Source organism: Galeopterus variegatus, unplaced genomic scaffold, assembly GCF_000696425.1.
Source record: "Galeopterus variegatus unplaced genomic scaffold, G_variegatus-3.0.2 Scaffold3814, whole genome shotgun sequence".
NCBI classification, from domain to species: Eukaryota; Metazoa; Chordata; class Mammalia; order Dermoptera; family Cynocephalidae; genus Galeopterus; species Galeopterus variegatus.
Window position 1 is genome coordinate 141,409 of NW_007729925.1, and position 27,210 is coordinate 168,618.

At 35.7% G+C, this 27,210-nt stretch overlaps 1 protein-coding gene across 1 annotated transcript in view; it reads right to left on the reverse strand.

Moving 5' to 3' along the window:
- The window catches only part of FAM169A (family with sequence similarity 169, member A), a 68,525-nt gene that overhangs the window by 23,887 nt on the left and 17,428 nt on the right, over positions 1-27,210 (reverse strand). Inside the window, exons 5-6 of the mRNA XM_008586055.1 lie at positions 25,559-25,730; positions 5,016-5,195 (exon numbers count right to left, since the gene is read on the reverse strand). Of these exons, the coding sequence (XP_008584277.1) occupies positions 5,016-5,195; positions 25,559-25,730 (352 nt within the window). The remainder of the gene's footprint in view (positions 1-5,015; positions 5,196-25,558; positions 25,731-27,210) is intronic.

The following is a 27,210-nucleotide window of genomic DNA, read 5'->3' on the forward strand; positions in this document are numbered from 1 at the left end:
GCATCTAAAGTGGGGGCAGTCTGTGGAACTGAGCCCTAAACCTGTGGGATCTCCAGGTAGACAGTGTCAGAATTGAACTGAATTAGAAGATACCCGGCTGGTGTCCACTGGAGAATTGCTTGCGTAGCATGTGGGGGAAAATCCCCACATGTGTAGTGTCAGAATTGTTGTGCTGAGTGCTGGAGAGTAGAGAGAAAAAACAGTTGTTGTTTTTTTTTTTTTTTTCACTTAATCATGCCTATGTGATGACATTTCATAAAAATCCCTGAACTATGGGGTTCAGACAACTTCCAGACTGATGAACACATCCAAGTGCCAGGAAGGTGGTACTCTCTAACTCCAATGGGGAACTCCGACCTCAGGATCCTTCCAGACCTCACCCTATGAATCTCTTCATCTGACTGTTCATCTGTATCCTTTACTATAATCTTTATTAATAAACCAGTAAACACAAGTAGAATGTTTCCCTGAATTCTGAGAGTCGCTCTAGCAAATTAGCTGAACCTAAGGAGGGTGTAGTGGCAGCCCCAATTTATAGCCAGTGAGTCAGATGTATAGCTGACAACCTACTACTTGTGATTGGCATCTAAAGTGGGGGCAGTCTGTGGAACTGAGCCCTAAACCTGTGGGATCTCCAGGTAGATAGTGTCAGAATTGAACTGAATTAGAAGATACCCGGCTGGTGTCCACTGGAGAATTGCTTGCGTAGCGTGTGGGGGAAAATCCCCACATGTGTAGTGTCAGAATTGTTGTGCTGCGTGCTGGAGAGTAGAGAGAAAAAACAGTTGTTGTTTTTTTTTTTTTCACTGTACTCTAGCCTATTCTGGCAGAAATAACAATAGACTAGAGACAACATCCATCAATAGTTATGGTACATCCATTTGAACCACACTATGTAAAAAGGAAAAAGAATGGCCCATACCATGTTTAAAAAAAATAAGAAAGCTCTCTACACATTGATGTGGAACAAAATATGTTAAGTGAGTAAAATGATTTAATGTATAAAGTATAACATTTGTACAGAAAAGGAATAAAAAAGAAAATATATACATTTTTTTGCATACACATAAACTATGTTTGGAATGATATATAATAAACTGATAACATTATTTGCCTCAGGAATAGAAACAGTGGCTGAGGGGACAAAATGGGAGATTTCTTACCGAAACCTTTCTATATCGTTTGAATTTTGTGATTGTACTACCTGTTCAGTGTAAATAATTCTGTATTATTAATACCAAAATGTAACCAAAATAAATATTTTTAAAATACTAAAATTAAAATAATAATTATTATAAATATTTATTATATTTATTTATTATGTTGTTTAATAGTGTCATTACATTTAAAATTTTTTTAAATGTATATAAAACAAAAGTTATTATTAAATTAAAAATAAGATGGATATGGTAATTAATACCAAAATGTAACCAAAATAAATATTTTTAAAATACTAAAATTAAAATAATATTATATTTATTATATTTATTTATTATGTTGTTTAATAGTGTCATTACATTTAAATTTTTTTTAAATGTATATAAAACAAAAGTTATTATTAAATTAAAAATAAGATGGATATGGTAAATAAACAAAAGTAGGTTTTGGACATGTGACAAGAATATTCTAGTTTTACTAACGCTCACTTATGCAAAGTGCCCCCATTTTCTGTTAACACCTGTTAAAATTTGCACCATATCATTCAAGATAAAATTTAAGCTAGTAATCTCAGCAGGCATTCACAAAATTTTTTTAAAAAAACTGGTGAAAAGTCAGGGACTCTGTTTTGAGGCAGAAATCGTTCAACATGCAAAATTACACAATAAATGAGTTAAAGAGAACATTGGCCTTATTTATACCATGTCTCTAGGTATGCATGCTATACTACTGTGTAAACCAACTTTCTATACTTAGTAATCATCTACTCTAGCCTGAGACCAAGCCCATCTCTACTTGGTACTCATTACGTATTTTGGAATGAACACATTATCTTTTTTTTAAAGCTTGCAATGTAAAACACTACAGTCTTTCCTAAAATATTCAAAAACATTATTGGAAACAAGTAAAGGTCATCAGAGAACTATTAACTGATTTGAAGGAGAAAAATCAATGAAAATCCAAGCCCTTCAAATCTAATAAGCACTGTACACTTTCAGGAGAGTCAGGGATAGCCAGAAACAAAGTGATGGAGAGGCCATGTAGTCTGAAATAGGACTACAAAAATTTCTGTTCTCAATATATTCCTTCAATTATTTTCACATTTCAGAGAGTCTTATTCACAAAATTATACAGATGACATCAGTAAAAAATTTTCAGGGAATCCCCCATTTCAAATGAAGGAAAAATAGAGTTCAAGCCCACCAAAACTTTATACGGAGACAGAAATTAGCTGATACTCATCTGTAATTCATTTGGTATTCAATTTATTTATCATTAGAATCCTAGAAAAGGGTAAGTATTAAGGGATTCTGCCGGCAGTGGATGTCTTTGCATTCTTTCCCAAATGCAGTAAAGCAGTAACTAGGGTAATCCACTTTAGGATTATCCAAGGGCATGCAATATCCATCTCACTCTCATGTATGGGTCTACAGAGAAAATATGATTCAATGTGGGTACGCAAAACTGAACTTGGTTCCTGTTTTCTGGATCACTTTTGATATTAAAGGGAGAACTCAGAATAAAAATACATTTTCAGTGAAAATAAACATTTAGTGTTAGACTTATATCAATAGTAAATTATATTTTATAAGTTTCCAAATTAATTACTTTCTGGGATTAAATTTTACTTCATCAAGAAAAAAGTAGTTGTATGGGCTTTACACAAATGCAAAAATAAATCCTCTAAAGGTCTTTTAAACATCACCAAATGGTATAGCCATACAATGGAATACTAAACAGCCCTGAAAATGAATAGAGCTACATGAATCCACACAGATGAGTTTCATAAACCTAAAGATGAATAACGAAAGTAAAATGCAGAAGAATTCATATAGTACATATAGTTTCCAAATATACAAAACAATATATTGTTTGAGAATACATACATATGTACTAAAAGTCTAATAAATGCATGGTAAAACTAAATGCCAAATTGAGGACAGTACATATCTCTGGGAAGGGAGTGATTCTAAAGTGGGTTGTAGTACACAGGAGGCTTCAAATGTATTGACAATGATCCATTTCCCAGGGACGGTACCTGAGTATTTATCTTATTCTTTATACTTTTTTGTATGTCTGAAATTTCTTTCTTCTTTTTCACTTAAAAGACAAATAACCCAAAGAAAAAATAGTCAAAGGATCTGCATAGATGTTTCTCCAAAGAAGATACACAAATGGCCAAAAAGCACATGAAAAGATGCTTAACATAAAACACAGATCAAAACTACAATGAGATGCCACATCACATCCACTAAGATGGATACAATCAAAAATACAGATAATAACAAACATTGGCGAAGATGTAGAGAAACTGCAACTTTCACACATTGCTTATGGGAATGTAAAATGGTGCAATCACTTTGGAACAAAATGTGTTATATCCATACAATGGAATATTATTCAGTCATAAAAAGAAATGGAGTATTAATTTGTGCTGCAACAGGGATGAACCTTAAAAACATTATGCTAAGTGAAAGAATTCAGACACAAACGGCCACATACGGTATACTTCCATTTATATGAAATGTCATATATGGGTAAATGAATGGGTAAATCTATAGAGACATAAAATAGATCAGTGGTTGCCAGAGGATGGAGGAAGGGAGAAATGGAGAGTGACTGCTAACTGGTACAAGATTTCTTTTGGGGGTAATGAGAATGTTCTGGAAGTAGTGGTTATAGTTGCATAACTATGAACATACTAAAAACAACTAAATTGTACACTTTAACAAAGCAAACTTTATGGTATCGGTGAATTATATCAAAAATTTTTTTAAAGGCTACCACACCCCCTAAAAAAGCCATATACATGAGATAAGGGCACATTTACAAAACTGAACCCTAGACAGCTAAGATTCCAAATTTATTAAATATCGATATATATATATACACACACACACACAGACACACACACACACACACATTTACAATTTTCTAGAAAAACAAAATCAGAAGTGACACTGACACAAGTTTAACATTTTTTAACTTAGTCCATTTACCTGTGTACATGAGAGAAGACAGAGGATACCGCAAGCCAAGTGCGTCTTCCGTAAAGGAATCAACAAAGTCCTCCAGCATATGAAGCCCAAAATCTTTGCCTCGATATTTCTTTCTTACAAACATTGTGTCAAGAACCGGCAGTTGGTAACTTTGGGTAAGAAATGAGGCACATATGCTTCCTGTAGTAATAAGAACAGAAACCCAACCGTTTTTCACACTAAAATATATACACGTTTAGCAAACATGAGTTAATGGTCTTTCTGAAAATGTTTAGTTCGTTTCCTACAACAAGAAGAGTGTTAAAGAAATTTATAAATTCTATAATATAAAGTGTTTTCCAGCTGCTATTATATGACATAATGTATACATGTGATAACAAGAAGAGCTATGTACTTTATGTTTGCCAACAATATCATCTAATACCAGACAAACAGTTCATTACCATTTTCTGAAATATATACCTGACTACATATACTATCACTGTCTATAGGCTTATACAACTTGAAAACTCATCAACTATCAAAATTTCAAATTCAATTTGATGACTGCATATAGTTTGTAATACATGAAGTATATAATTCCAACCTTAGTACCTGAACATTCATCTTTTCCCTTGACTTTTTTCTTAGTAAGTACTCTCTCATTTTTACTGACTTGATGGTAAAGAAGTGAAATTGTTCTCCAAATTTTTAAAGACTAATTGGAAACATTTGTCTTGGAAATGACTAAGTCAGCAAACTTCTTTGCTGTGATATGATTCTAAATATATTTTCTATGTGTAAGGTTGAACAAGAGAAATAATTTATAGTGTCTAAATATGTCTCAACTTATTATGCAGCTATGCTTAGTCCATTTACCTGTGTACATGAGAGAAGACAGAGGATACCGCAAGCCAAGTGCGTCTTCCGTAAAGGAATCAACAAAGTCCTCCAGCATATGAAGCCCAAAATCTTTGCCTCGATATTTCTTTCTTACAAACATTGTGTCAAGAACCGGCAGTTGGTAACTTTGGGTAAGAAATGAGGCACATATGCTTCCTGTAGTAATAAGAACAGAAACCCAACCGTTTTTCACACTAAAATATATACACGTTTAGCAAACATGAGTTAATGGTCTTTCTGAAAATGTTTAGTTCGTTTCCTACAACAAGAAGAGTGTTAAAGAAATTTATAAATTCTATAATATAAAGTGTTTTCCAGCTGCTATTATATGACATAATGTATACATGTGATAACAAGAAGAGCTATGTACTTTATGTTTGCCAACAATATCATCTAATACCAGACAAACAGTTCATTACCATTTTCTGAAATATATACCTGACTACATATACTATCACTGTCTATAGGCTTATACAACTTGAAAACTCATCAACTATCAAAATTTCAAATTCAATTTGATGACTGCATATAGTTTGTAATACATGAAGTATATAATTCCAACCTTAGTACCTGAACATTCATCTTTTCCCTTGACTTTTTTCTTAGTGAGTACTCTCTCATTTTTACTGACTTGATGGTAAAGAAGTGAAATTGTTCTCCAAATTTTTAAAGACTAATTGGAAACATTTGTCTTGGAAATGACTAAGTCAGCAAACTTCTTTGCTGTGATATGATTCTAAATATATTTTCTATGTGTAAGGTTGAACAAGAGAAATAATTTATAGTGTCTAAATATGTCTCAACTTATTATGCAGCTATGCTGATTTTCTTTTTAAGAAGCCTGCTGTATATCTGGGTTCTGGCCACCCACACAGATGTATTAGCTCCTTTAACATGTCTTAAGATAGTTTACAAGTTGAGAGCACATGGTAGGGTTTCCTACTTTCTATTAACTTTAGAATCAATTCATACTTATCAGTCAATATTCTACCTTTTTTTGCTTCAAAATAATTTATTATTCTCAGATCACCCATATGATTTTGGATAAATCTAATATGAAGGCACATTAAAAAGTTCACGGAGGACTAGCTGGTTAGCTCAGCTGGTTAGAGTGCAGCCTTATAACACCAAGATGGTGAGTTTGGAGACCCATACCTGCCAGCTATCAAAAACAAAAAAACAAAAAACAAAAAGTTCATGGAAAAATGGAATTAAAAGATAATACAAATCCTCCCACGAAATTTTTGAAGACCCCCTCATAATACAGTTCAAACAAGAAACAAACTTTCAGATAACAAACATCTCACAAGTCAACTTCTATCAATCATCAATATAACAAAGGCTTTTTTCCAGTTTAACCAAATAATATGAATTATTTATGACTTAATTGGAGAACTTCAGTAACTTTTTGCAGTAGTCTCCAAGACTATCAACCAATTTAAATTTAGAGTAGGTAATACACTTTATTATATACTTAGATCTTGATTACTGACATGCAGTTAGGATATTTCTAAGGGTCTAATTTTCTTGTATGAATCTAACAAGTAGTCTAACCAACAAGCTAATGTGAGCATTATCAGTTTCTAATACCTTGAAATCAGGGTTTTCTCATAGTAACTATAGACATGATTATGAAATTAAAAGAAACATAAGTGGTAGCAGTTCAAGTTTGAAGTACAAAGCAAAAATGAATCAGAAGAGAAAGCACTAACAGTTCTAATTCTCAATACGAAGTCTGAGGATCTATGGTCATTTACTATTGTGCATGCTTCAGGTGCCTTACTAAACAATACAAATTATATGAAGGAAATTTCCCATGAATTGAATTTCTTCTGTTCTCACAGAAACATTCTTTCTAGTAGAGAAAAGGGAAATTCCAGCACCTAAGAGCAATGTTAAAAGTACTGTTCGTGAAGTTTAAAGTTCTACTATTTACCTGCTATGTATATGTTCATTTTAAAATATCATACTGGTTCTCTTCTTTTGCATACACCTTAAATACTTCTACTCTCCCAGGTGTGACTTGTATACAAATGGGATCAAATAAAGGACAGAAAAGGTTCCCATGTTACCAGAGATTCTTAAGATACATCAACAGCTGCACACAGCAGCATAATTACATACTAAAGCAAAAACCACAACTTGCTGCCTTAGGTGAAGTTTTCACTCAACTTATTAACTCAAAGTGATCAAATTTAGCATTGCACATGGCAGATTGCATGTTTACATTCCTCAAAGTTTTCATCTTTGGCCTTGTTCTCTTTCTATGTGCTTCTTCTGGGTAATCTTATCTACACCCAAGGCTTCTGCCATTTATCCAAATGCTGTTGACCACTAATGTCTATAACTTCTGTAACGCATGAGAGTAAGATTAAGACTGGAAGAGTTCATATAAATGTAAATAAACCAAAAGCCACATGATTATCTCAATAGTCAGAGAAAAAGCATTTGACAAAATCCAAACCTTTCACGATAAAAATACTCAACTTCCTCAACCTGATAAAGAGCATCTACAAAAAACCAACAGCCAGTATTATATTTAATGGTGAAAGACTGTATATTTCCCCTAAGATCAGGAACAAGGATGTTCACTCTCACCAGTTCTATTCAACATCGCACTGGAGATTCTAGCCAGGGCAAACAGGCAAGAAAAAGAAATAAAAAGCATCCAGATAGGAAAGCAAGATGTAAAACTATCTCTATTTGCAAATGACCTGACTTGCATATTGAAGATCTTAAGGAATCCACTAAAAAACTATTAAAACTAATAAAGAAATTCAGCAAGAATAAAAGATTAACACACAACATTCAATTGTATTTCTATGTAACAGCAATGAGCAATCCAAAAAAAAAAATTAAGAAAAAATTTCATTTACAATAGCAGCAAAAAACAAGAAAACACTTAGGAATAAATTTAACATAAGAAATGCAAAACTTGTACATTAAAAACTGCAAACATTGCTAAATAAAATTTAAAAGCACCTAAATAAGTAGAAAGAGATCTCATGCTTGTGGATGTGAAGACTTAATACAAGCACTGTTAAGATGTTAATACTCCCAAAACTGACCTACAGATTCCAAATCCCAGCTGGATTTTTTGCAGAAATTCACAAGCCGATCCTAAAATTTATATGGAAATGAAAAGGACCCCAAATAGCTAAAATATTTTTGACAAAGAAATATGTTGGAGGACTCACACTTCCCAATTTCAAAACACTACACAGCTATAGTAATCAAGAGAGTGTGGTATTGGCATGAGAACAGATAAAAGAAATCAATGGAATAGAACTGAGGGTCTAGAAACAAATCCTCATATTTATGGTTCAATGATTTTCAACAGGGGTGGCAAGACAATTCTATGGGGAAAAAATAAGTCTTTTCAGTGAATGGTACTGAGACACATATGCAAGAAGGATGTTGGGCCCCTCCTTCACATCATGTACAAAAGTTAACTGCAAATGGGTCAGAAACCTAAATGCAAGAACTAAAATTATAAAACTCTTAGAATACAGGCATAAAACTTTATCACCTTGGGTTAGGCAAAGCCTTCTTAAACAAAACACCAAAAGCACAAGTGACAAAAGAAAAAGTAGATAAACTGGTCTTCATCAAAATTAAACACTTCTGTACTTCAAAGGACACCATCAAGAAAATGAAAAGACAGCCCACAGAATGGGAGAAAATATTTCCAAATTGTATATCTGATAAGGGACTTGTATCCAAAATATACAAAGAACTCTTACAACTCAAAAAGAAAAAGACAACCCACACAGAAAGTAAATTAGTGGATTCCAGGGGCTGTGGGGTAAAGGAAATGGGAAGTGACTACTAATGAGTTTAGGGATTCTTTATGTAGTGATAAAAATGTTCTGGAATTAGAGAATGATGATGGTTGCACAACTACGTGAACATAATATGAACCGCTGAACTAACTCATTGTTTTTTTTTTTGTCTTTTGTCTTTTTTTGTGTCCGGCAACGGATCGCAACCCTCAGTGTTGCCCCCGTACCAGACTGGGGACCGGCAACGGGATCGCAACCCTCGGCGTTGCTCCCGCGCCTCGCTCAGCCAGTGAGCGGGAACCGGTCTGTATGTGGGATCCGAACCCTCGGGCAAGCGGCGCACTATCCAGTGTGCCACCGGGCCGGCCCTGAACTAACTCTTAACCCTGCCATCTCTCCAGCACCCCTGCACCCAGTTTTCCACACAGCTGTCAGTTATCTTTTTAAAAGGCAAATCAAATCATGTTACTCTCATCTTCAAAACCCTTCAACGGTTTGTCATCACCCACAGAATAAAATTCAACCTTTCTTTGGCCTACAAGACCTCCGCCGCGCTTCCCAAGCGGCGCACTATCCAGTGCGCCACCGGGCCGGCCCTGAACTAACTCTTAACCCTGCCATCTCTCCAGCACCCCTGCACCCAGTTTTCCACACAGCTGTCAGTTATCTTTTTAAAAGGCAAATCAAATCATGTTACTCTCATCTTCAAAACCCTTCAACGGTTTGTCATCACCCACAGAATAAAATTCAACCTTTCTTTGGCCTACAAGACCTTTCAGGGTACAGCCCCTGCCTCTCTCCAAACCCATATCACTCACTCTGCTCCAGCCACATTGGCTTTCTTGCTGTTTCCCAAACATCTCAAGCTTGTTTCTGCCTCAGGGTTTCTGCATTTTCAGTTCTTTGTCTGAAAATCTCTTCTCCTCAAACTCCACATATATTGCATTATTTCACCACTTTGTTCAGAGAGGTTCAGAGAGGTTTCCCCTAACCGTTCTATTTAAAATAGTCCTCCCCCCATACACACACTCTGTTCTTTTAATCTACTTTAGTTTTCTTCACAGCACCTAACAGCATCTCTTCCTATCTATTCACTGCTATCTCTTCCTCTAAAATGTAAGTTCCATGAGGATGGAGCTTACAAAATTGTTGTTACTCTCCTTCTTGCTGTTTCTCCTACTCTTTTCCCTTATTCCTCCCACCTTCCCTCTCCATATGGCACCTAAAAGCAACTTCTGAATACATACATACATTTCAATGATACCACTCAGGATCGATGTACAGAACTCAAGAGCAGATATTCTGCCACAATTCAGTGGCTTCCTCTTCTCATGCAATCACCACTGACTTCTTCTTTGTCTACCCAGGAAAGTCTTTCCTCACCTTCGTGAAACCCGGCTCAACACCTGATGAAGGCATCAGTGTGTGACTGTCTCCACAGAAGACACATAAAGTGAATTGCAAACAAATAATGTGATTATCTATAGATGAGAGATCTTGTCATATACCACTAGATAGTACAACCTCCCTATAGTCTTCATACTTTATAGATCAGTTAAGGTAATGCTAGCTGTTATAACAAACCAAACCTGAAAAGCTTAACATAATAAAAGTTCCATTTTTGCTTACATAACATCCCACATAGGTGTTCCTGGGGAGTAGATGGCTTTCTGCCTCCCAATCATCCAGGAACTGTTTCAGTTACCTATTGCTGCCTTACAAAACAGCCCAAAATGTATGGGTTTAAAATAAAACAAATTTATTTACTATTTGTCACAATGCTCACGTGGTATCACCTAGGGCACTGGAAAGGCTAAAGGTCCGCACAGCCTCACTCCCATAGCAGGCAGCTGTGGTGGCTGCCAACTGAGAACACAGCTGGGCTTGTCAGCCGGAGCCTCAGTTCCCTTCAACGGAGCTGTCTGGGCTCCCTCACCATGCAGTGGTCTTGAGGGAGTCATATTTCTCACATGGTGACTAGCTCCTAAGAGTAAGAGTGCCAGAGTGCAAACTGCCAGCCTTCTTAAGGTTCAGCACAGTGTTATGTGTCCTGCCTTCTTGTTAAAGCAAGTTACAGGGCCAGCCCAGATTCAAGCAGGCTGTAGGAGGATGTAAGCACCAGGAAGCGTGGTTCACAGGGGGCCACCAAAGAAACAGACTACCACAGGAACCCACGTGCCTTCTATCTCATGGCTGCCCCATCCCCTATGTCTCCAAAATCCTTCCTCTTCATTCAGCCCACAGATGTGGAAAAAGAATGCATCTTAAGCACTTTGACCCAAAGTCACACACGTCATTTCTTTCACTACTTTGTCACAGTTGTGAGAGTAACTGGAAAATATAATCTGACTGGACAGCAGCTGGCTAATGATTAGACTACAGAAAAGGTAGCACAAATATCTGGTGGACAGCGAGTAGCCTCACGTGACCTTCCTCTTCCTCTCATCTCCCAGCAGATTAACATTTCGTTTTTAACTTTCAGGAAATCAATGATCACATCTCAGGAGAGAGTACCTTTTGCTGGCATTCTGCCGACAGTTACATTTGGTTACCTCAGGCTGTTTTCAGTAACTTATGCTCACAGCGATAAGCACTTACACATACTCACTTTACACAATCGTTCAGGCTGATCTCATCCACACTGTAAAATGACATTGACATCTGGGGCCCACATAAATACCCACATCTCTTCCACGTGCTTAAATTTCTAACTATGCATCTCTACTTACACATCCCATAGGAACACTGAACTTTCCACGTCAATTTGAACTGAAGCATTACCAAATCTACTCCCCTCTTCAGTATCCCCAATCTTAGTTAACAGCCTTGTACCAATACCTAGGTACGCCTGCCAAACCATCCAGATTCATCATGGGATGCTCCCCTCTGTCCCTACACACAGGAAATGGAGTCATCACACTGTCTTCCTGAAAATCTCCCTCAAATCCTTTTCCTTCTCCATTCTTACTGCCTCTTTCCTTTTTTCGCCTTTTTTTTTTTTTTGGTCCTTCTTTGACCTGGACTACTAAAATAGCCCTTTTAATTGACTTTGCTGATTTCAAAATACAATCTTCCAACCCAGCATCCAAGTGCTGCAAAAATTATGTCCCTAAAATATTTAATCGTGTTACTCCTAGATAAATTCTTTGAAAGCTTCCTGGGCAATAAAACACATGGCATTTAAGACTCTTCACAATGGGACCTCCATCTTCACCCCTCTTATTTTTAATCCCACCAGTTTATTCAGGGTGGAGTTCCAAATACATCCTGAACTTTCATGACTCTGAGCCTTCCTTCATGTATTTACTTTCCATTTGTATACCTCCTACAAACATTCTTTCCCTGCTTACCCTTCAAAGCTACTTTTAAATATCACTTTCTCAGTGACACCTTCCACCATGCAAAATTAACTACTCACTCTTCAATGACTGCTATTATTGATCTGCACATATGAGGGTACTTCAAAAAATTCACAGAAAGATTCATAGTGTCTTTTAATTCTATTTTTCCACAGTTTTTGAAGTATCCTTGAACATTACTTATCAAAGTGAATTATGATCAGATGTTTACCAACTATAGTTTTTTGTCTCACCCACTAGATTTTTGATGGCTGAACCCCTAACCAGTCATCTTTGTGTCTCGACTAAGTCAGCCCTATCTCCCCAATAAACAGAACCTTTATCGGAAAGCACGTGATTTTTGGATAGCTAGAATTTCACCTGACCAAACTAGCCATTTCATTTCCGATACAAATTTCAGGTAGTCACAGAATAGTATGAGATTCTCACAGGCCTTTGCTCATTTCCCTAAGAAAAGTTTCATACCCAGACAGACTCAAGTCCCTAAAATATAACTGCAATCCTCCAATACAAACTTCAGCTGTTATGCCTTTAGCTATGCTATAAATCCTTATCATTTCATATCACAGTTTGTTATCCCTTAAAATGATCTTAGAAGAGAAGGGCCAGAAACCTGAATTTTAGTGAATAAGAAGTGAGTTATCTGTCCAAAAAAGTGGGGCAAGATCATGGACATAGCTCCCAGTAAAAGGTCTGAAAGTCGTAAGGAAAGCTGACTAGCAAATGAAGAGAGGAAGAATGCTTCCATTACAAATTATTTCAAAAGGAGATTACCAAAATGAAAAATACATCCTTTAGTATTACTCACAAGCCCCTTTAATCCTGAGTTAAACTGATTTACAATAGTTGTTGACCAGACTGTCCTACCCCAAAATATGAATCTTCAATCTGGAACAAGGCGACTCACAGTTGAAACCAAATAATGGGTATTTCCAAAACGGCAGCTAGTGATAACACCCTCAGTTTTTTCTCTCAGCTTGTCTACACTAAAATGCGGTATCTGATTTATATGAATTCGTATCTTTATATATTTCTTTACGTAGGCCAAAAGCCACAAAATTTTCACTGAACCAACCAGTGGTGTTTCGGGTTTTTTCATTTGTAATAACTGTATGAGCCTTTTTCATTTGTTTTCTAGTTAGCATAGCCTTTTTAACAGATGCCCTGAGCATTACAAACCCCATGAAATTTTATAAAACAGCTAATTTTGTGGAAGGCACAGATTAGACTCCAGGAATAGTTCCATTTTTTCAAATGTTTACTTCTTGGTTTTAATCAAAGTTACACATGTATGTTGTTTAGAGTACAATAGTCCTATAGGACTTGAGAAAAAAGCAGTGCTGTGACCATTTCCCTGATACACATACACACACACACACACACACACACACACACACACACTCACTCACACTCACACTCACTCACACTTTCGATACACATACACACACACACACACACACACACACACACACTCACTCACACTCACACTCACTCACACTTTCCACACCCCAGAGGCAACCAGTTTGAAATCACTTAACTGATCTTTTTGGTATTTACTTCCATATCTCTAAATAACTTACTACTTCTTGATATTTACTTCTTGATTTTTCCACTTAGGGCATAATTAACTAACTTCTCACTGTGGATGATGAAAATTTAGCTCTTACATACATTCACACACCCCAATCTCAACTCCACCATAAACACACTTCCTATACACATACACTCTCAATCACCCCAAAATAGTAATTTGTCTTTTGGGGGGGGGTAGATCAATTTTGGTATGTACATAATGACTATATAAATGCTTTTGACAACTGAGCCATGTAATATATCATGACTGCTTCTTTCCTGCACTGCTTTTTGATTTGCCTTAATACTAATGATTTATTATTTATCACTAATTTATTACCCAAAGTCTCCCATAACTGTGTGAATCCTATTTTGATCATTTCAAAAACATCAGGTATTCTATCAATTCCATCTTCTTGAATCAATGTGCCGGAGTTTTCTGACCTGCTCCAATCTAGATCAATCTCTCAAAAAGTGTTGGAACTTTCTGCAATGATGGAAATGTTCTGTCTTCTTTGTCCAGTGCATTAGCGATTGGCCACATGTGGTTATCGAGCACTTAAAATGTGACCAGTAAGACTGAGAAACCGAATTTTAAAATGTTATTTAATTAAAATAGCCACATAAAGCCAGTGGTGACCACACTAGAGAAGACATAGCTGTGATTTGTGGATCTCCTTTCTGTCCTTAGTTTCCTGATCCAGTATCTTTCTTTCTGGATCATTTTATTTTAGTAGAGCACAAACTCTATTCAATTCCTGAAAAAGAGTACAATGAGATGTAAATTGTTTTGAGACTGAACATCAGAAATTTCCTTCTTTTACTCTCATACTTCACTAATAATCTGACTGGCCAAAGAATTACAATGGAAATCATTTTCCCTCAGTATCTTAAAGGCATCGTTCCACTTCTAGTGTTCAGTGTTGCTATGATCCTTTGTCTCAATCATTCTCTCACTCTCTGGAGGATTACAAAGTCTTTTCTCTATTCCAGATGTTCTGAAATTTCACAATAATCTATCTTGGTATGGATCTATTTTAATTCATTTTGATGGATTTTCAATGGGCCTTTTAATCGGGAAAAGCATGTTCTATAGTTCTGAGAAATTTTCTTAAGTTATTTCATTGGTGATTTCTTCCCCTCCAGTTTCTCTGTTCTCTCATTCTGAAACATCTATTATTTAGATGTTTTCTCTAATTTTATCTTTTCTTTCCTATTTTCCATCATTTAGTGTTTTTTTTTAATTTTTGTTCTCCTTCGTGATCAATTTCATCTTCCTTGTATTGAAATTTTAATTTCTAAGAGCTCTATGAACAGTCTTTTAATATATCTTGTTCTCATTTCACAAATGCAATGACTACTCTAACCTTTCCAAAAATATGAAGGGCAACTTTTTTGCAGTCTTCTCCCGTGATCAATTTCATCTTCCTTGTATTGAAATTTTAATTTCTAAGAGCTCTATGAACAGTCTTTTAATATATCTTGTTCTCATTTCACGAATGCAATGACTACTCTAACCTTTCCAAAAATATGAAGGGCAACTTTTTTGCAGTCTTCTCCAAATCTTTTATTTTTGTTTTGATCTCTATTTTCCATATCAGTGACTTTCTTTACTATGGCTATCTGTTCACAGTTAAGAATAAAACATTAAAAAGCCAATTAGAAGTTCTGTGTGCATGGTGGGGCTTGCTGACAAATAAACTTCACAGAAGGATGATCTGGCTGGGGCCTTCCCACGGTAACAATTTGCATTGGTATTTTTAGATTTTTTTTCCCCCATTGGCCTAGTCAAATTCCTCAAAGGAAACTTCCATACTCATGTAACTTAAAATAATTTTGAAATACCATGTATTCACACATTTTGCTGATATCTAAAATTTTCATCTCAGTTTCAATAATTACAAAGAATGTAATTTCTGGAATATTGTCAATACTGATTTTTTTCTTGAGGGGAGAGGGGCAGTACAGCATAGGGATCTGAACCCTTGACATTAGTGTTATCAGCACCACACTCTAACAAAGTGAGCTAACTGGCCAGCCCAATATTGACTTTTTAAAAACAACTTATTTTTAAAGTAATTTTAGACTTACAGAAAGGTTGCAAAAATATTACAAAGAGCTCCCATATACCTGCAGCTTCTCCTAATGTTAACATCTTACACAGCCAAAGTATTATTAAAACCAGATAATTAACATTGATGTAATACTATTAGCTAAACTACAGACTTCTTTCAAATTTTACCAATTTTTCCACTAATGTCTCTTTCTGATTTTCAGAATCCAATCCAGGATTCCATAACCTTAAACTTTGGTCTTTGATAATTCTTCCATATTCCCTTGTCTTTCATGACCTTGACACTACTAGACATTACTGGTCAGTTATTTTATAAAATCACTCTCAATTTGGCTTCGTCTAATGTTATCACATAATTGAGATTATGCATTTTTGACAAAATATATCACAGAAATGAAACTGTGCCATTCTCAGTACATCATATATCACAGGGTACATGATATCGATATATCTTATTACTGGTGATATTAACAATGATCTGTTGGTTAACAAGGTGTCTACCAGGTTTCTCTATGTAGATTTATTATTTTTCTCTTTACAATTAACAAACAATATTGACGTAAGAAAGTCAAAAACTATTATATCACTCTTTTAAATGCATCAAATACTCTAAAAGCTATAATCAATGTGATAACTGCCCCCATCCACTGAACAAACTCTTCCTAAGCACTCAAAAGTTTAACACTATTCCTTTTTCTCCTTGCTTCTACTTCTATTATATTTATCTTATAGAATGTTATCCTGATGTAATATATTTTCATGCTTCAAAGTTTATTGATTATCCAATCGTTCTTCTCTGCAAGAATATATCTGTATATAAACAGACACTTTAAAAATTTCTTGTGACCATAAGGTTCTGAGTATCAATCCAAAAGAATTTTTGGATTATCATTATAATTAATATTAATATACAATGAATCAAAACACAATTATACATTTGAAAAACTATTAAGCAAAAAAGGTTTTGCTTAAAATACATTTCTTAATGAAACAGATGAAGCTTCATTTTTTTAAATTGGCTTATGAGGCCATGAATTATCTACTACCAGAATAAGACAGGGCTCAGCATTAATTCTATTCCTATTTTTTATTTTTACAGATGTAAGTGTTCAAGTATCTTGTTCAAATAAATAAGGGACCAGAAAACGTTTTTTTTTTTGGAGCTGGCAGGGAGGGGAATCCAAACTCTTGACCTTGGTGTTATCAGCACCACACTCTACCCAGTGAGCTAAAAGGCAGCTGGCAGGTAGGGGAATCCAAACTCTTGACCTTGGTGTTATCAGCACCACACTCTACCCAGTGAGCTAAAAAGTCAGCCCCAGAAAACCTTTTGTTATACAATGTTACTCAATTCTGTGAGCGCCCTTTGTTATGCACCACATGTAGTGATCTTTTGTAAAAATATTTTCAATAATCTGACAACTCAATTAAATCCTCTTTCATTTTTGTTGAAAATAAAGAAATAGAAACTACCTGACGTGCAAAAGGAAATTATCTATTCATTACATTCAATCACTTTCTCCACCACTACAAAACTAGTTAGATTCCCCTCCCCACCTCCTTTTCTTTTTTTTTTTTTTATTGGACTTCCAAAAATTTTTACAATTCCAGATTAGCTGTACATTACAATCATGGTAAGATTAAGCTTGGTGGGAAAGGAAGGTAATTTATTCCCTTAAAACAAACTTTGCTACCATGTCTGAAAGTCTTCAGGTACCCCCAGGGGCATGTGTCTTTTCTCAGGGCAAGTTTGGGGCAACTGTTCAGCTGTGCTGCATGAGGGAAGAAACTTTTCAGTCAACCTTCTCTGTTTAGCTCTACCTCTCATAAGTACCTGGTGTTACAATAACTGAACCTTTTGAAGGTTCTGCAATATAAATGTGTTTGCTTCCTGCCTTCAGCACTGGCACCTCAGGATTCAGTTACCACGTCTACCCTTTTCCCAGATTACAAAATTCTGTTGCTGTTACACCTCCCCTCTATTCATTTTGTCATTTTGGATTTTTGCTTTTTTAAAATATCTTTGCTGTCATTTTTGTGGTGTTGCAAGTGGGAGTGGAGGCTAGTGCACGTGCTCAGCCCACCATCTTTAACCAAAGCATCAGCACTGTAGGCATACCCCAACCCAACCCCTGCCAATTTAGGCTCCTCTACACGCCATCCAAATTTTAAGTACAAAACTCTGAGAAGAGTATGCAAAAGAACGTGATCCCCTGTTATGAACAAACTCGGAAATGAAGACTTTGAATCCAAAATTCTGTGCCTGAGGCGAATGAATTCAGAATGGTATCATAACTAAAAATGTTATATGATACTCAGTATAACAATTATTGTAAAACTTGTGGTCTAGAACAATTCTTCTGTTAGAGTATAATCTTTGTCATAAGAAGTCTTTTTCTGCCGTTTTCACCCTCTTGTAAGCTATTTTTACAGATAAATTTCTGTTACCTATAGAGTATCCAAATAGAAAAACTACAAAATATCTGATTTTGCAACAATGAACATTTTCAATTCTTTTTTTTTTTTTTCCTTTTTTTGTCTTTTTTTTACTGACCCGTAACAGGATCGCAACCCTTGGTGTTGCGCCCGCACCGCGCTCAGCCAGTGAGCGGAACCGGTCTCCACATGGGATCCGAACCCTCGGCAGGAGCGCTGCTGCGCCCCCAAGCGGCGCACTCTCCAGTGCGCCACCGGGCCAGCCCAAACATTTTCAGTTCTTTCATCAAATGTTTTCCTTTAAGTTTTAGTGATATGTCATAACACAAAGGTATTTATGGATTTAGCATCTATAGTTTCGTGCAAATACAATGGACCATGCATGTCCAAAACAGGCAGTAATCTGTAATTTTCCTAAGACACCAATCTGTTCTCTGTTTGTTGCCAAGTCCACATTTTATGAATTAAGTTGTATACCATAGGTGCAATGGAAAGTAACAGTGAGATTCTCCCCCTCAAATAGGAGACTAAAATGACCCTCTAAAAGATAACCATAAAACAAACTTGTTAGGGATCTAAAGGAAAAGTCATTGTCCCTCAAAACAGTCTAAATACGATCTCCAGGCATCTGGAGAAGACATGAAGCCACAGAGTAAATAGATAGTGCAGCTTCCTGGAATGTAAACATTGCTAAAATTTTGCAGTGGAATGCTTTTAAAGATGTATGAAACATCATAAAAATTGTCATATTAAAGATAACTAGGAAAAAAAAGATAGCTAGGATAAGAGCTTAAGTTAGTCTGATGTACTTTTTTTCCCAACAATCATAGGACTTGATTCGAGAACTTAATTTGAAATGCAGAAAACAAAGTTTTGTTGCTTTTCACCTGGAAACTATTTTTTCTTGAGGTGGGGAGGGAGGTGTCTCTTCTTACTTAACAGGATATTTCAATATGTAAAATTTTGAAATTTAGAAGATGTTAACTAATATACTTATCTCTAAAAAAAAGAGAGATGTTGTCAGACATCTTTCCATAGTAAATTGCCACACAGGAGCAGTCCACTTTTTTTCTTTGTTTAAAGAACAAAATAAATAATTATAATTCTATTCTATTTGTGAGCCCCACAACTGACCGATAACACAATGACTATAATATATTCCTGTGATACATTTACAGTTTACTAATTAAAGATTAAAGATTGAAATCTTCACAGTGATAAAGAGCTGGTTGAGTAATTCTGTAATAAAAGAAAAATGAAATCAGTAAGTTCTTGTGTACCAAACTTTTTTTTTTTTTTTTAATTTGGAACAACAATCCTTACAATAAAGGAATTAAGGAAGCAAATTGTGCTAGGTACAGTTTTCAAGTACATTTACATTTGAGAAAACAAAGCCAAATAATTCAAAAATCCACTACAAGCAATTTTCTTAGTCTATTTTTCATTTTTACATATTTATCTTCCTAAATTTCCACTCAAATATTGCTACCAATATTTTAAGAAGAGATATGCTATTTTCCTTTCTAAATCCTCAGAAGAAGAAAAATGGAGTCAATAAAGGTGTAGTATATTTTCCTAACTTAAGAAATGGCCTCAGTTATCAGAAACTAATTTAACTCATATTGTTTTTTCTAAATCAATTCTTATTGGTTCTTGATAATTCTAAATTAAATTCCTGGTTGCTCCTTAGGAACAATTTTTATTGTAAATAGATGACTTTCAAAAATTTGGAATTGTAACTTACAAAGTAAACAACTTACAGACATAATTTGGAATTACATTAAGAGACTGACTAAATGAACAGATTGTGACCAAAAAAAATATTATTTTCTGAACAAAAAAGTCAAAGATGTTATAATGTGAAACACACAGAAATTCAGGAAATTAAACCATTCACCATAATGGCAACATATATGCCCTGAAATATTATTATTATTGCTTAAATTATTATTTAATAAGTAGAAGGCCTGAGCATATAGCTACACTATTCTCTTGGAGGAGATAGGTTTCTAAAAATTTAGGATTATGGGCCGGCCCGGTGGCGCACTGTATAGTGCACCGCTTGGGAGCGCGGCAGCGCTCCCGCCGAGGGTTCGGATCCCACATACAGACCGGCCGCTCACTGGCTGAGTGAGGTGCGGGTGCAACGCCGAGGGTTGCGATCCCGTTGCCGGTCCCGGTCCAGTACGGGCGCGACACTGAGGGTTGCGATCCGTTGCCGGTCACGAAAAAAGACAAAATAAATAAATAAATAAAAATTTAGGATTATAAAATACAATTTAAGTTTCAATATAATAATTTCCCAATATACTTACATTGACAATAAGTGGCTAAAAATAAAAGCTTTCAAATAAGATCATTAAACTTCAGCCCAAGATTACTAGGACAATCCCTCTACCCAGTTTCAGTTTTAGAAAACTGAAATCTACCTGAGATATCTAGAACCACAAGTCTGAAGATAACACATAAATTTTCCTAGTCAATTGCCATACATCAAATATAACTTGCCATGTAAAATCAGTCTGTGATTGGTAATGAAATTGGTCCTTCTACCTGCCAGTTTTAAGGAAAATCCTATGAGTTAATGTTGAAGAGACCCCTTTCAGAACCTATTCTAAGACAAAAGGACTCAACAGTGTTGGGTTTAACACTGATAATAAACACTTATCTTGAGCTGGCTCAGGAACTGGGAGGTGATGAAACAGAACGTGCTTTCAACAAAAATTTCATAACAATATAAGATGGTGGGGTACTATGGCACCATAGCTTCCACACCACCGTTAACTTTATTTAAATCAGTCTAAAAGAGCCAAACATAGAAAGACCCTGAATAAGCTGGTCAGTCACTGCTCCAATACTACTACAGCAATCTTCTCTTGTCACTGAGGAAATTATGTATTAAAATTTACTGCTGATACCAGAAAGAAAAAGGAATTGGCCCCTTTGGAATTATACAGGCTGAATTATATAGACAGCCTTAAGAAATATGGAAATAAAATAAAGATCACTTAGTGTTTAATCCCTGAGGAGGCAGCATTGTGAGTGTTCTACTACCAGGAGTAAATATTATATCAACTTGTTAATCTACTGGGTCATCAGGAAAAGGCAAAAAGCACAGGATCAGAAAAATTAAGTAATTCCATTTACCAAGATAAGAATCCCTGACAGAATAACATGAGAATAGAGAAAAAGATGATGGGAGTGGGTATAGCGTTAACTTGACTTTAAGATTACAGATCACTATAAAACTAACCATATTATAGAAAAAGAGAAAAACAAACTACAACTCCCAATGCCTAGCATGATGTGCCCAATAAATATATTTTATTACTATTCATGATCTGTTGCGGGAAGCCAAAAAAATTGACAAGTATAACTTGACAACCAAAGGGGACTGATAACTAACTGATCCTGCGACAATGTTATCTATCCCAATAAGCAATAATGGCAACTACAGAAAGAAGTACTACCCAAATATTGTGAGGGAAGTGCCAATAGACATGGAAGATTATGAGAAGTACACGAAAAGAGCTGTTTATTATTAGGAAATATTAAATAACATTAAGTAATTAAATAATCCTAGCCTTAGAAAATTTATTCAAAAAAACAGCATATATCCCAGTTTGATATAGACTATGTACCAATAACCATGATCATACACTATATATCTACTATATACAGACATTTCATATTTTATTCCTTTTTAAAAGTCAGGAAACTCACACTTTGTAAAGTTAGTATATAGAGAGTAACAAGCAAGACAATGTCCAAACTTAAAACCATAGATAACTTCTGAGTATAAGTTTAATACACTGACAATAAAATACAATGAATGAAATAAGTCATAAAAAGCATTTGACTATAAATATCAGTATACAAGTGAATAGCTAAAGAGTTTTGAGACTGCTTTCATAATTTTGCCTATGGAGAAATAAGCTTCATACCCCTAGTACATAGCATAACCTCTCTCACGGTCATGCACTGGGGCTTTGATGATAAAATGCTCTACGTGCATGTACTTTTAGTGAGCTTTCTCTTCACAAGGCTGTAAAAAATAACTCTTCCTTTACTGTCATGGTCTTTCAACTTTAAGGTCTGATCTATGTTTCCCTGAAATTCAACTTTCTCATTTAAAGCCATCCCTGAGGCCATGGACTTCTGCCCATGGATACTCCAACTTCTAACTTCAGATTCAGAAAACTTCAGAGTCAGAAAAAGTCTCAGTGATCATCTGGTCAAGTCAAACTCCCTCATTTTAAAGGAGAAAAGTAAAAACCAAAGAAACTGTTACACAACTTACAAGTTAGTGGAAATAACTATAACTAAACCCAAAATGTCTTGGATAGTAATCAAGTCTTCTATATATCACATTATGTCTTAATTTTTTAAAAAAGATAATTTCTGAGTTGTAGACTGAAGAGTAGTGGTTTGCAAACAATAAATTGACCTGGTTGTATAAGTTGTTCCAACTATTTCATTAATAATTTATTCAAGCTCAAACTCATCACCACTCTCGGGTTATGTAAACGGAAAAGAACAGAGAATAAATCAGGTATATTTTTAAATTTTTTATGAATCCTTTCATTTTCCTGGACTTGTGGGGCATGTGGTCCTTGTTTAGGTTATGGATCATCTTACTTCTCTTCTCTTTGCTCCCCACCCCTCCCTAGAACTTAACCGCAGATTTGAATCAACCATCATAACTGAAGTCATTACAAGATATGAGCAGGAGATCTCAAGAATTACCTGTTGCTTGAAAACAGTGACAATAACTTCAATCCCACTCTTATGTTCTTTTTCAAAAATATTTGATAAAAGAATCAGTTACATTAAGTAAACAATTACTGACCAAAGGAGTGAAAAATTATTTTACCAATACATTAAAATAAATTCAGGAATCCCAAGCAACTATTTCCTGAAGCCCTCTTTCAACTGCAAAATAAACATTACTTTATTTGGGGGGGGAAAAATTCACTTTATTTAAAAGACCAGTTTAAAACATTTGGTGTTTTGGGAGAGGTTTTTGCAAGTATAAAAGGTCACATAAATAACAAAGACAAAGATGAAATATACCATAAAGTAACAAATAAACAAGCTCATTACATTAAAACAGTAGGAAAAAAAAAAAAACGCCACAAATATCTTTAATAACAAAACTATCTACCTCACCCAAAAAAACAAGGAAACTATAAGCCCCTCACAGTGATCTACTTATTTCAAACAAACAAAAAAAAGAATTTACATAGCTTCTTAAATTTCATTGTACTGTAATAGAATTTGACTGCATAAACAATACCTCCTTTTACATATCAAGGCTATTTCTATGTCCTAAGACCCCGCCCCCCCAAACTGATTTGCTATTTAATTAAAAAATCATAAATACTCAATGATTTCACAAGACTCATTCAACTACAAATATGCTTAATAAAGATTTTATCTTTGGGCTACCAGTGCAGTTTTGTTTTTTTTCCTGATCAGTGTATACCATGTATATATATGAAAGGAACACTTCTATCACTTTAAGTATTTGTTTTGGACAATTTCTCCAAAATATTTTCTTATGTTTGGATTTCCTTTGTAGGAAAAGTACTTTCAAACTGAATTAAATGGCTACTGATTCAAGGCTAGTATATAAGAACACTTCATTCCATTGTTAATTCCACTGGCAGATGAGAGAGCTTAAAAGGGGAAAGAACTAAAATAAATAGTAAGGATGTAAAACAACTAGGAGAGAAGAATGGAACATGCTAAAAGTGGAAGGTACAGTAGCATGTGGATGCTCTAGGATATAAAATGGAGTTAACTACCAGAAAAGCAAAATTAGAGACCAGGTCCCAGAGGAGGAGGAGCCCAAGATGCACATAAAAGAAAAAGGAGCACACTCCTGGAGTCAAACACTGATTAGAACTACCAAAAGCGTGTGCTATGCCTCTTAATTGTGTCTTTCGTATTAAGCAAGCCCTTAATAAAAAGGTATACACTAATGCATGCTCCAAATGTCTATGGGCTAATTTCAGGTAGGAAACTCCCCTGGAGCCAGTGTGAGAAACAAAAAGCCTCCAATTCCCATAGGAATTACCTTGTATAAAATAAAGCATTATCAAATCAGACTCCAACTCCAAACATTAAAACATTTAAAAACAATAAAGGGATGACTGTTATGCAATGCAGCACTAAACTTCCAATGAACATTCTTTTACTCTCCAGGTATAATTAATATCTTTCTGAAGTTAAACAAATTATTGGTTCCATTTCAAATTTATATAAGAATAAAATAGCATATTAAAGGAGACCCAAAGTATGTACTGTAAAGCAAAACCATTTTGAACTATACACATCAGTTTTTTTTTTATTCTTGGGAAAAAATGACCTTCCTTTTATTGACTATATCCACTAATTCTCGTCACAGATGTGTACTCATTATGGGATTAAGGTGTCAGTCACAATTGTTCTAATCAGTAGTGAATTTGGCATAATCATTAGACTGGATCTGACCAGAAGAACAAAGTTTGGAAGATCTGAAGTGGAAAAAAGGAACTAATGTGTACTCTCAGTGAAAGGTCTTTTGTCAAGGTACAGAGCAAGGCAGGCTTTATTTGGTGGTAACAAGGTACAGGGTGTTACATACACACAGAGCAAGTAGGTTAGATCTTCCTGGCTCTAGTGGTAGCTCTAGGAAGCTGAATGAATGGGAGGACAGATGAAGCAAGGATAAAGCTCGCTAGTCTATCAAGGCAGGGGTATAGCTGGGTCTTAGGGTCAGAAATCCAAACTTTAGATTAACAATTTCAAAGCTGTTTGCATTTCCTGAATATATTACAGCTTTTTAGTTTTCCTGGGAATTAGCCAGGTTGCTCTTTAATATGTCAGGCTGAACCAGCTGTGCTAATCAGAAAGGGTCTAGGCATTTGGGCCACCGGTGAACTGACTGGGGTTTTAGAAGGAGCCAATAACAGCAGCAAGAACCAAAGTAAACAGCAACTTTTAAATAAAGGGAAAGAAGTTTAAATAAAGAGGAAGATACATTTGAGGTTCAATGCACAACTCTCTTGCACATATGTGAAGAAATCTTCCTCTGTATCAAATGTTTATTTTTACTTTGTTTTTGTTTCAAAAGATGTTCCTAACAGTCCTCACTTTCATAGGATGGGAGAATGAAAGTATTCCCAAGAAATACTAAGTAGAACCAACTTAATTTGCACTCTAGAGATTAATTTAGCAAAGGTAGTGATACATTTGGGGGTCTACAATGGAGATTTCCATAACATGTAGTTTAAATAACTTTTAAAGACTCACCTGTAGGCTTAACTGAATAAAACCCAATGGCCTCTCCTTTCTTCCACAGAATCTTAGCATAATCAGTACTGCTATGACACAGGAATGGGATCTCATTTCTCTCCATTTCCTGTTTTCTATAAATAATTCGATTCAGAACATACAGAACCACTCTCTCCCCAAGAGTGCTCACCTACAAAGAGAGTCAAACACCAGGCACAACAGTTACAACAGGCATCAACGAGGAGATGCTATTTACCTTGCTCCCTGCTCCCGTAGCTCCTACTGGCATTCGAAGCACTTCGAACACAGTCAAGATGATTTGTAAAACATTTTATTATCACAGAGATGAGACTAATCGTTTGTAGCAGTAACAACCCATTTTCATGGGCACATATTTTGCATGAAATACTGCCTCTCAGCAAAATTCTAAAACAGGCAACACAGGTTCCCAATGTATCAATCCCCCCCACATCACTTTTAGCACTTGGTATTTTCTTTCTGCTTCCAGCTGCCCAGATGCAGGGTTTCCCCAAACCTAGATGCAGCCCCACTACATGTACTGCTTTAACTCTTTTTCACCCCATTCCAGCCTCCACATTTAAAAAAAAGGGGGGGGGAGAAAAGTTTCGTGATATCCCCTGAAGACTTTAAGAACAATTACCTCATCTGATGGGGAAGCCATAATAACTATGCTCTTGGGAAAAGAATCTGTCTCATCTTTTCCAGGTAAGATATTCATTTAACAGCCCTGTCTATGCTGTCTAACTATAAGGAATATCCCCCCCACCCCAACACACCCTCCTCCCAGACCAGATGAGAGAGGACAGTGACACCAGGGAAATCTAGTGAAAACACACGTGGGGCAATAATAGAATGAAAACAGAAACTCACTTCCTACACATGGTCACAAGGACCCTACCAACACCCACTTCATGACATCAAATAGTGAGGTTTTCCCCGTAGACACCTTTCACTCTAAAAAACAAGAGTTCTGTACATAAAGTCTATTTTCCCCCAAGTCACCTTAAAGGAAAACAAGTCAATCCTCTAATTAAGTTGAGTAGAGAGAGAAAGGATTAATCGTATACACACACTACTCTCAAAAATATCCCTGGCAGGGAATCTCCCATACCAAACCACACAGGCGATGACGACAAAGAGGTGACTAGCACTCATTCACAAGGCAACCCATTCTTTCCTGGACCAACCAAAATTCTTCTTCACACTGAGCTGAAATGTATTTCCCAAGGACCATACTTTGATATTCTGCAGCCACACAGCCTATAAATATTTGAAGACAGCCACGACATTCCCCTAAAATTTCATACCATGGCCAGATATAGGAACAACTGAAGAAAAAGGCTAATCTGACGGAATTTGGGGTACTTGGTCATTCCAGTCCTCCCTGAAAACGCTCCAGGTCCCTAACATCCGTCTTCATGTTTGGCACATAGATATTACAAACACTGAGGACACTGCTGTGACAATGAGGCTTTTTTATACACTATAAAATAAAAACGTTTTATAAAAATGTTTGTTAGGTTTTTTTTTTTTTGCTTACCTCGATTTTACTTCTAATTAACTAAAGCCCCACTCTTTTTCATATGTGCTGTTGGTTTGCTTTTCGTGGTGTACATGTACAATTAATTTTTTGGAACCTACAGGTATTA